This window comes from Chenopodium album, chromosome 20 (genome assembly GCF_948465745.1).
Source record: "Chenopodium album chromosome 20, dcCheAlbu1.1, whole genome shotgun sequence".
In the NCBI taxonomy this organism is placed as follows: Eukaryota; Viridiplantae; Streptophyta; class Magnoliopsida; order Caryophyllales; family Amaranthaceae; genus Chenopodium; species Chenopodium album.
The window spans coordinates 33,005,215-33,016,966 of NC_137853.1; the positions used below are offsets into that span (position 1 = coordinate 33,005,215).

At 31.8% G+C, this 11,752-nt stretch overlaps 2 protein-coding genes across 2 annotated transcripts; both read right to left on the reverse strand.

Moving 5' to 3' along the window:
* Positions 1-1,285: 1,285 nt before the first annotated feature.
* LOC145598611 (putative calcium-binding protein CML16) lies at positions 1,286-2,006 on the reverse strand. The gene has a single exon (XM_081654987.1). It carries the CDS (start codon positions 1,793-1,795, stop codon positions 1,325-1,327), a length of 471 nt encoding a protein of 156 aa, XP_081511113.1. The 5' UTR covers positions 1,796-2,006; the 3' UTR covers positions 1,286-1,324.
* Positions 2,007-4,465: 2,459 nt separating this feature from the next.
* LOC145597053 (uncharacterized) lies at positions 4,466-4,843 on the reverse strand. The gene has a single exon (XM_081653231.1). It carries the CDS (start codon positions 4,841-4,843, stop codon positions 4,466-4,468), a length of 378 nt encoding a protein of 125 aa, XP_081509357.1.
* Positions 4,844-11,752: the final 6,909 nt, after the last annotated feature.

Genomic DNA, 11,752 nt, shown 5'->3' on the forward strand with positions numbered 1-11,752 from the left:
TTGTACTATCAAGATCTATTTTTTCAGGAGATATATCAGAATAATCTTTCTTTATATCCTTTGTGATACATTGTTATTCATTTATCTAAATTTTATGACAACTTAAATTATGATCATGTACATATGGAACCTGGAACAAGAGAAATTGAGTCAGAATCTTCAAAATGGGGACAAAGATCTCCTTATATCCAAAAACAAGCTGTCAATGAAATCCTACAACCCCTGCATGAACGGAGGGTGGGATCATGGAAAGTCTTGTACATGCCGAGCAGCAATAGCTGTAAGCTTAAGCGTAAAAAAATCTTTTCCAAACAGGTATGTCTGTCATCTCAGCGTGTTAATAAATCTCCCTCTCTTATTAACCTAAGTTATGAAATAGAATAGAGACAGAAAATTTGTTTTCTGCTAATTGATCAACTCCAAATAAGTTATGAAATGCAACAGTCCTCTGAAACAATGTCTTGTACAGACAAGCTGAATATGGTGACCAAGTGGCTGTTGGAGACTGTACTATGAGTCTATGACTCCACGACTCGTGCAGTTTCCACTATACACCTTGATTGTACGGTAAAGTCATAAACCTATTGCTAAAATTTTGTTCATCTGCTCAATTAGGAGTTGGGAAAACTTCAACTAAGAAAGAAAATGAGTGTGCATGAATCGTGTGCATGGTACATTCGAGTATACAATAGACACCAAATCATGGTTATATTGACGGAAAATTTTAATTTTTTATAATACTCCGTATAAAGTATTATCTGTATCATGGTTAGATGTGCATGTAGTGTACTTGAAGCACTTAGTAAGCTATTCAAACTTAATACCTTAATAAAGACATAAATGATTGAATACCATGTGCAATGAACTTGTCTTGCCCTCTTTTTAATTAGGTGGTTAAATCACAATCATGAACATTATATTACGTGCATTGAACCTGTCTTTTTTTATTAAAAATATTTTAGAAAATTCTGAAAACTAGATCTGTAAAAGAACTAGACAAACTAGTAGAAATGTCAAATGTACATAGAATAAGTCAAAACAAATATTTCACTGAAGAAAAAAACATTAGAAAATGTCAAAATTCCCCTGTTTGCTAAGTTTTTAGATCTCCCAAATCTATGAACATAAACATATGAAAATGTTAAGATAAAAATTTCTGAACTTTAGCTTATAAAGTACTTTGATTATTATTTTAGCAGTGTAATATGCAAAGGATTAAAAAAAAAAAAAAAGAAAAGTTAAGTACCTGTTAGTTCACACCCAAAATTAAAATGGATGAAGAAAATTAAACAAACCAACTAATTTTCACATAAATTTCTGGAAATTATGATACAGGAAGACCAAGAAAATTAGCAGCAGATTTAGCCATAATAGAAGCAAACTCATGAAAACTAATAACTCCATCACCATTCGCGTCGGCTTCATTGATCATCTCTGTTAACTCTCTGTATGTCAAAGGCTGACCCATCTTAGCCATGGCTCCTGCAAGCTCTGCAGCTGTGATAACACCATTACCATCACGGTCGAATATTCTGAACACTTCCAACAACTGCCCTTGATTCACTAGTATTTCTTCCTTCATATCAGGCATGATTGCGCTTACTAGCTCATCAAATTCAATGCTTCCATTGCCATTTGAGTCCATTGAGGCTAGCATGATCTCTAGCTGATCACCTGATGGCTTAAGTCCTAAGGACCTTAGCAATGCAGCTAGCTCTAGCACTGTTATGCTGCCGTCTGAGTCCATGTCGAATCGTGTAAATATGTCTCTTAGTTGCTTAATTTGATCAACCATGATGTGTTTTTTCTATTTTTGTGGGTGATCAAGCTGTTATGTATGTATGTATGTATGTGTATTTCAAACAACAATCCAGTATGAGACTCGTACGTACGTTGACGTACGTTTATCGAGAATGACGGGGGCGGTGCCGTGGTGGTAGTGGTGGTGAGGAGAAGAGATAAAGGGTTGTCCCAAAGAAGGGAGGAGGAGGAGCATATAAAGGATGAAATTTTGAAAGGGGAAGAAGTGGTTAATTCTGTTATGATAAATATAGGGTGTATTTTTGACTAAGTGTAAATAATGTAATAATAGTTGTTTGGATAAAGTATAACATAAAGCGCGTCGGTGGATTTTTATGGGTTGTTTTATTTTATTATTTAATTTAATTATTATTTATATAATTATTTGTTTTTACTTTTGGGTATTGAGTTGGTTGAATAGTGATCATTTTTGCACTAGTTGAGCAACTTGGCAAGTTCCTTGAAAGAAGTCATATTCTTGAAAATGTATTTGTAAATACTAATAGTGATCATTTTTGTTTGGGTTTATTTTGTCTAAGATAATAGAGGAAAGGAAGGATGTTCATGCTAGGAAATAGGGATGATACTTCCCTAGTGGCTTAGTTCCCTCCACTTCATCAAGATAATTTTGGTGGATTTTTTTTTTTTTTTTCTTTTTCGATATGTTATGTACTAGTAAGAAAGATACATTTAACTATATAAGGACATTCTTATTATTAATATTCATTGTAGGACATACACATACAAGTGATACAAATGTATTACTAGGGCGGCTAACATATAAATCATAAATATTAGTCAAAGGTAGGTCAAGTAGGTAGTGCAAAAAGTGCTACTAGAACACTTATTATTACTAGGACGGCTAACATGCACGTTGCGTGCCGTAGCTATTCATTTCCGTAGAGCTCTTTCGATTTGGATTAATATCACAATTTCAGTTGCTAATAGTATAATAAATGAGGGAAATTAGGTAAAGCAAATATTTTGTAAGGTATAAATGTCCTCACATTATTCTTAAGAGTTCAAAAAAGGAGACAATTAATAATAATGAGGGCAAATAAATAAATAAACATCTATATCTATATTTATATCTATATCTATATCTATATCTATACTTAGTATGTAAAAACTCAAACCAAAAAAGACATATGTTATCATTCTATTAAACTTACCTATCTTCTTTTTCAACACAGTGTGTCACATGTCGTCTTACATTAAACACTTCATCTTCATCTCCCTAGCGTCTTCAATTCAACCTTTTAATTTTTTCTCTTGAATTTTAGTCCCTCCACCTTCTTTCTATCAAGCCTCATTATGAATTAAAGTCTCAAAAAAAATTATTTCTTTAATTATATTATCAGCTACGCATTACACCGATAATTTTTTATTGGTATTTCCTCACTCATCACACAATACAATTTTCTATGAACAACCCGTGTATTGCACAGGCCAGAAGGCTAGTTATGTATAATATATTTATCCAAACACAATTTGTAAGAGTTATCTTAAACTTTTTAAAAGGTAAGGGAAAAAAATGGTTGGAATAACACATGCCTAACAGGTTTTGATGAATTCAAAATTTCTAATTCTTTTTGGTTTAGACATCCACATTTTACAGTATTTCTAATTCTTGGATTGTTTTAGTAGTTGTACCAAATATAAATGAAGCTCAATTAATTTTCATGTGTTGTAAGCTAGTTATTTGTAATTGATGTTAAACTATCTTTAATTTTGTAAAACCATGTTAAACTAACTTTATTAATTATCAAATACTATGTTTTTATTGTTTCAAAAAAAAAAAAAAAATACTATGTTTTCAAGGCATGCATTGAGATTGGGCCAATATTAGACCATTTGTATAAATTATGGGCCATTGGGCCTTCAAAATTTTTACAAGTTATTTTAAGTCGAATTTTCGAATCAAATCCAAAATTCATTTGGATTAAATTAGGAGAGAAATTTGAATTGTATTGGTTTCAACATATGAAAATCAAATAGGCAAGCACGTCTAATGTTGAAGGACTGTCATTTTAAAACAAGTGTATAATGAACACCGTATCTCCGGTGCATAACAAAGCATTGCACAATAATTAATCCAAAAAAAATTCACACATAATATGTTCTGTATAAACTCAACCTAAGTATGATTTCAACACCATACATAATACGTATCCTACTCACACATCTATAATCAAATTAAGCACATCTATCTTCAAATCCATTATAATCTTCAAGCATTATATTAATTTACATGGACAATGTTCATCAAATCATTGCAATTAATAACCCTACTTCTAAAAAACGATGCTAGATCTCAAGCAATACAGTAGGCAGCTTGCATTGGTCTAGTAGGATTCCTAACTTGTGAGTCGTGACCTTGAAATCACAAGTTCGAAACCTTGATCTTCCCCATACCCTAAGGATCTAGCCTGCTAACCTGGATTAAGTTGACATGTGAAGGTTTCATTGCATTGTGATCCTTCATCATAACCTCCAAATGAATTCACAATGAAAAATTCTCATGTTGCATCTTTTACATATATTGGATACATTTTTGAAACAAAACATGTAACAAAAACTATGTTTATTTATTTTACTACTAAATTAATCGTACCTTGAATCATCCATATACATAACACAAACATTCCTTAGACTCTTCATATTTCTAATTGCCATTTTCATCAGCTAGTGGAGGAGCAACAGCAGCCACCTTCCCACCTCTAACACCTCCAACATCAGCACCCCTAGCAAAAGGCCAACGACACCGTCGTTTAAGCCATCCAAAACAGGATCCCCTGTACTTGATACTCTCTAGGGGAGTCTCTTCCTTCCCTAGCCAAAACCTACCAACAAGACATGAAATTACTGCAAGAACAGCCAACACAGACATAACAGCAAAAAATGGACCTATCGATCCTTTGTTGTTATTATTATTATTATTGTTACGCCACACATTGTTGTTCGGTACAACTTGTGTATATGGCACATCCCCTTGCATTTGGGGTTGTTCTTGATTAGGTAAATTTGATATTGTTGTTGCCATTTTTTTTTTTGTTTTGTGTAAGAATAAGATTATTTCAATGAGATTTTATTGCCTATTTATATGAAACTTAGATCATAAAATTTTAAAGGTCAATTTTATTTTATTGTAATAAAAAGTGGCAAAAACAGACTTTATATTAGTAGTGATATATATTTGTTAACTTTATCTTTATGATGGGAATGGAACACCACATGCATGGAGTTACATATCTAAGTAAGTATCAAACTATCTTTATTATCCACTTTTCTTTTTGCTTTTGCTAGCTAAGTCTCATGAATTTCAGCTGTTTTTCTAACTTGAAAAGACAAGAAAAAAATTAAGAGAATATTCCATGTTTCATTGAGTGAGGTGGAAATCTATCCTCCCATGTGATTAACTCTCAGCTCCCTGATTACTCTTTCCCTCCAAATTAGCTAGCATAATTGAATTCGGCACACATGTCAATACTCAATACACGAAGTAACTTGCACTTGAAAATAAAACTATGTTTACGAGTGCTGCAAAGAATATTTTAGTGAAATTACAATTATATGCATGCACTTTGAAGTATAATTTTATGGGGGAATCTAAACAATGTGATAACTAGTTCTTGACGAGCTAATTGATTGAAGATGTCATAGATAATTGGGGTTATTTAGTTCAAATTAAAAATATAGTTATGTCCTTTATGTAAGTGAACCTTTTTACTTTTTAACTTTCTTCTTGCGAATGTAGTTTTATCATGTTTCATGTTAGTGGCTAAGCAATTAGCAATTAACAATTAAGCACTTTCCTAATCAAAAGAAATATTGTTGGACGTGTAAAGGGAAACTCAGGCACCTGTTGTCTTTACTTAGCCATCACGATTTTACTATACAGATGAAATCCTTTCAAGTTATTCATTTTCTTTATATCATTGTAAATTTAAGACATGGCATATATATAAATTGTTAGAACATCATGGATGATACGTTAAGTTATTGATTTTCTTTATATCATTGTACGTACATTAACTACGCTACTGCATGTACAAACATATACCACGTATAAGTGTATAACTAATGCATTTTAAACTAAAATGAAAACTTAACATAAGTATATATTCCTTACATACAAATTATAAATAATGGTGAAAGTGAAATTTGTTAATATTATCATATTTATCAATATATATATAAGCCATAACCCATGAGAAATCAAAGAAATTGAGGCGATATGTTGGACTATATTGTCTATATACTATGTATAGCTAATGGGCCAGTGTTATGTTCCGCCCTAATCACTTAGGTTGTATATATGTGTGTATACGCTAATACGAAATACAACTCTCTATTCTCTCTAAATTGACATGGTATCAGAGCTAAAATCAATCTAAACCCTAAACCCTAATTTTTTTTTCTCTAATCTCTACTCATCTCTACTGATCACTACTTTAATCTGTAATTTCTAAACTCTGAAATTTTTTTTTCTATCACTGCTTGCTTGATCGACTACTATGGAGGACGGCAAAATTGATCCATCTTGCGATTTGCACAACGCTGGGAGACTTTATGATGAGCAAGAAATGTAAGAAAACAATAACTTCTTAAAACTTAAATTAAGAAACGATTGTTCTCAAAATGTGAATCATCCTTTTGGTATACACATTATCAGAGGCGGAACTATAAATGTTAACACTGAAAGTGGTCCGGTGTAATTTTGTTAAATTGGGCCTAAAATCATTTTTTGAGAAAAAATATTTTGCTAAATTCAAAAACTGAAGCTGTTTTATAGTAGTTTTACTTAACGGCTCTGTGCAATCGATCACCCTGCACATGATCAGAACCACCCCTACTCATTACAATAGGCTATTTATGTTTGGTTAGCACTTGCATTCATGATAAGTAGTATAAAGATTGAGGTCTCAGATTTTCCAACCACCGTTTTTGTTTGGAATTCTATTAAGCCCATTTCTATATCAATTCTTAAATACTCGTAGATTTTGGACACATTCTCAGATTTTTTTTTTTTTATTTTTAGTTTTTACCGTAGCTGGCTCAAGATGGATAATGATAGTCAATTGAAGCTTAACAAGTGCTCATGGACACTCACTAAACATATACAAATACAGAGTAGGATTTAAAGAAAAGGGTCATGCACTCATGGTTAATAACGGCGGATATGATTAGCACCCCTACTAGTAACCCCTATACGAGGTTAGGAATGTTAAACTTTTCAATTCGATACTCAAATAAAACGACGAAGAAAAAAAAATAACTTAACAAGCAGTGTCTTTCGAAAAGGTCCAAGGATCAGAATTTCCCAATTCTTACAATGAGGGGAAAAAACTATGCCAGGAAAGATCACAGAATCTCATATAATAAGATTGCCATTAATAGATACTAGTTTTGTTATAAATATGCCGCAAAAGTATACACATATGATAGCAACAAGATTCTCTCAGGACAAACTGTAGTTTTCACTATACTCTAAGTTCCCAAACTTCTCAGACTTCCTCTTGAAGCTGATTGATTTCAGCGCCCGAACAACCTGAGCAGGACATAAAGATGCAAATGTGCAACGTATGAAACCCAGAAAATGACAGTTTGTTGAATTTTCTTTTTGTAAAGTTCTACAAGCTATCGCAATTTATTTTGTGCACAAGGGTGTACCAATTATTGTGACTCCGTTCAGGTGTGGGGGGGTGTGTCTTGTGTGCAGTGCCGCCAGTGCATGACGAACGCCCCTCCACATGTGCATGCTGTGCCTGCGCACATGTCAAACCAGAAGCACCGTTCTTGGTACTCCCTTTGCTCTCTGTTTCTCAAATGCCTTAAATCAATTACTGCACAAACTCAACTAACTCTAATTCTAATTCTTATTCTAAATCAATTCAAGAATGTGAGCAGTACGAAAAATATTCAATCCTACAGAGTCATGAACAAGAAAACACACCACAATATGACTGCTGGCTGCAGCATCTGAAGTTCAACCATCTCTCTTCTCATCATCTTATAGATTTTCCAGTTAGCTACGATTGCACAACTCGAAAAGCGACATATAACAATTTTATGCCATTGACTTACTCCCCTATTTTCAATTCTCAATTGATCTAGTAATAACACTGATAATAACAGATGCTGAAATTCATATGACTGGGTGAATCTGTATTAAGACAAGGCTTGATTCACTATGGAAACGCAAATTCAAAAAGTAGTTCAAAGTACTCCGTAATATAAACAAATCAAACAATCATAGTGGTCCACATAATTAAACATTTGCCAAGATTCAACCACATGAAATAGAATAAGGAGACTTCAACTAGCTTTCAAAACTTCTTATTCAAGAGCAAGTCTTAAAACACATATGGTACAGATAGCCTCATAGCCTAGCATGTCCACCAAAATCAGACCTGGGCCAATTCACGAAAAGCTAGATGTTTTCTACTGAAGAGATTCCTGATTGTAGCCCTAATTTGTCAATTTGTTATGCTCATTGTTTGATCAACTATATAGTACTTCATATATGTTAATGGCATAAATTTTGTAGGGTAAGCTAAATGAAATTGACAAATATCATCAAGGACAATGGCTCAACTATGTACACAAAAACAGATCAAAATCATACAAGATAGAACCAAGACAACCAATTGTACAGGTCCATACCATACATTGCCTAGACCAGCCACCAAGTAGCAGGAAAACCATGAAAAGAAAGCCTTTACAAGCTCCAAACATGATAACATATAAGCATATACTTCATATTAAATCTCGATTACATATCAGCCTTCCTGCCCACACGGCCGCACCTCCTCAATCATATATATCATAGCTACTTGTACAGTTTTACTACAATGGTCTCTCACATACCTCTTTACAGGCATCAACTGATTCAAGGTAAGGACTATGAACACATACATCTAAACCTACCAATACCCGGAAACGAAACGATTGGATCCATACAAGTAATTTTTATTGTCTAGGCTACTCCAAAATCAAGACATCAACAAATTAAAACCAAATCCAATAATTCTAGACAACCATACCAAATGATCCTTAAACAACCAATACTAATTACTAACAAAATATTATCAACTAATCAAAATTAATATGATCATCATTTGATAAAACTGTACTATTCACAACATCATAACATAAATGATTTTGACTGAAATACAGAATTAAATTCCTAATTAAGCAAAAACCCACCAAAATAATGCTATCTAAGATTAATTAAAACAGTTATAAAGCGCTGGATGCAGAGGTTTATCGATCGATTGCTGCAATGAATGTAAAAGAATACCCAGTTCAGGAACAGATCGATGAACCGCTGCCTCCAGTGCCCTTAACTCAATTTTATCACAGATTTTCAAAAATTAAACAAGTAAAAAAAAAAAAAATTAATAAAAGTTAAACCCAATACAAATTTAAATGATCAACAAAAATCATCTTCATAAACCCAGATCTCATAATCAAAATTAATAAACATGATAAGGGATTAAACCAATAAAATGCAACAAATTATTGTAGAAGATTAAGCTATATAAAATTTAATAGATCAAGGCTTATAAAAATAATAACGTCAATAATTATAAATTTATAATGCTAAATACAACTAAGTGAATGAATTGAGGAAAGAGTCTTATCTTGATTATGAATATATATAGGAGGGAAATTAGAATAACCAAAGAATGAATCTTGATTCTTGAAGGTGGAAAGTGCGTCATTTCTTTTTCTGCTAATCTTTAAAAATAAAAAAATTACACGAAAAATAAAGAAAAAAAAGATGCTCTTTGCCGAGGAAGGAGCTGAGGTGGATTATAAGGGCAGGTGCCTTACCTTTTTAGGGTACCTTCTGAATTTACCAAATTACCCCTTGTACCTCTTATATTTGGTGTATTTTTTTGGCTTTGTGTAATTTTGAGTTCTATTTAAACCAACCCTTATATGCTAGATTTGGGTAACGAAATGATTGGAAGAGTTATGCAAATGTAGGACTCGTTTTTATTTACTGAACTGAATTGAATTATTTATGAGAGAAGGAAATTAGGAACTGAGCTGGACTGAAATTAAGATGAAGAGAACATACCTTATTGAATTAAAGACCTAACATTTAGGTGTAATTGTTTGTTTTAGATAACTTTGCTTTTGGATATATGTGTTGCAAGTTGCAACTTCAGTGATGTTATGAAGTATTGTTTTACATAACTTTGATTTTTGGTAAGGGAAGTTATAAAGATTATGGAGCGTTTGCGAGTTAAAATATTTTTCTATGTGGCTTAATATTGTCAGTTCGCATCATCACTCTCACTAACCTCTTTCATCTTTTTTTTTTTTTTTTTGTTTTTTTTTTTAAAGAAGGAATAAAGGGTAGCTTGCACCTAGTAATTAACATATTTGCAAAATAACTAAATGAATGAGTTGGAGAAAAGGGTCTTATCTTAATTTAGCCCCTATTTTCAATATTAAAAAAACTTTATTATAAAAATTCCATAGCATTTTACATGTTGTAGGTTTTGTTATCTTTCTTTAAATTGTTTTATCTTTAATAAATGTAATTGGGTTTCCAAACACATTCACTTAATTTAAGATAATGAACATGATCACAGAAGTAGTTGATTTTGACTACCCAAACCAATCTAAGGGTTTGTTTCATTCAACTTAATATAATTTATGGGTTTCAAAAAAAAAAAAAAAAAAAAAAAAAAAAAAAAAAAAAAAAACCTTAGTATTATGATTTATTTCAAATAAAATAATTAAGTTTAAGGAAGTTATAAGAATACGTAATAAGTGCTTTTAATTATTTACGCACCTCAATAAGTCACACACAAGTAGACAATTTCATACAAATGAGGCCTACATTTGAGGTTCGTAGGTGGGTTCAGATGAAAGAATAAATTTTAAAAAGTTCATCTATATAATTTCAAATCAATTCAAATGAGTAAAGTAATTACACAAACTAAAATGAAAATTGTATTAGAAGAGAACAAATGATTCTTTATAATCTACCGTGTATTAATCTAGAAGGAAAATCTAAATGTCTAATTTACTTAGTTAGTTAGACAAAGTTCATTGTTCCAACTTCCAAGTATTTAATGGCCCTGTTTGGGAGAAAGCTGAAAGCTGAAGCTGATTGAGTTAGCTGATTTTACCTATTTGATTTTATTAACTGATTTGACTAACTTATTGTATTAACTGATTTATATAAAAGTGTTTGGTAAATAGCTGATAGCTTAAAGGTGATTGAGTATGTGAAATGACCAATAATTTAATTGTGGTGTAGGTAGTTTAGATAAAATTTTAAATTAAATGAGGTTATTAGTGTCATTTCACAATAATTAATGAATAAGCTAATTGAAAAAGCTCCTAAAATGAGCTTTTTCAAAAAGAGCTTATTTAGTGGAATAAGTTCTTTCAATAAGTTTACTACCAAACACTTGTATTAGCTTATTTGACTAGTCAATCAGCTAAAGTTAGTTAAATAAGCTAATATACCCCCAATAAGCTTACTACCAAACAGGGCCAATGTGCGTAAAGCTTGTCAATAAAAAAAAAATTGTTTGTAAAGATTTTTTTCCTTGCCTTTATGCCACTGTAAGAGCTTTTGTAAATTTGGATTCTGAAAAAAAAAAAAAAAAAATTATGTACATAGTATATGTTTGTGGGATAAATTCACAATATGATTGACACAAAATTGGAGCTAGTCCCCATTAATATCTAAATTAACATTTCTTGTTAGACCACTCTCATTCATGGGCAAATAAAAAAAATGTCATTATCTCTCTACCCACTTTCTCACTCCTCTTTTCCACTTTTTCTTATGGGCATTTTTTTTCTACAACTTCTCACACACTCATGGGCTAAGAAAAAACCCACACCATTCTCTCTCTTATTTTTTCTCTCTCCTAAAATATTACTATCATCACATTATTTATTTTTTTTTTCTTTTATT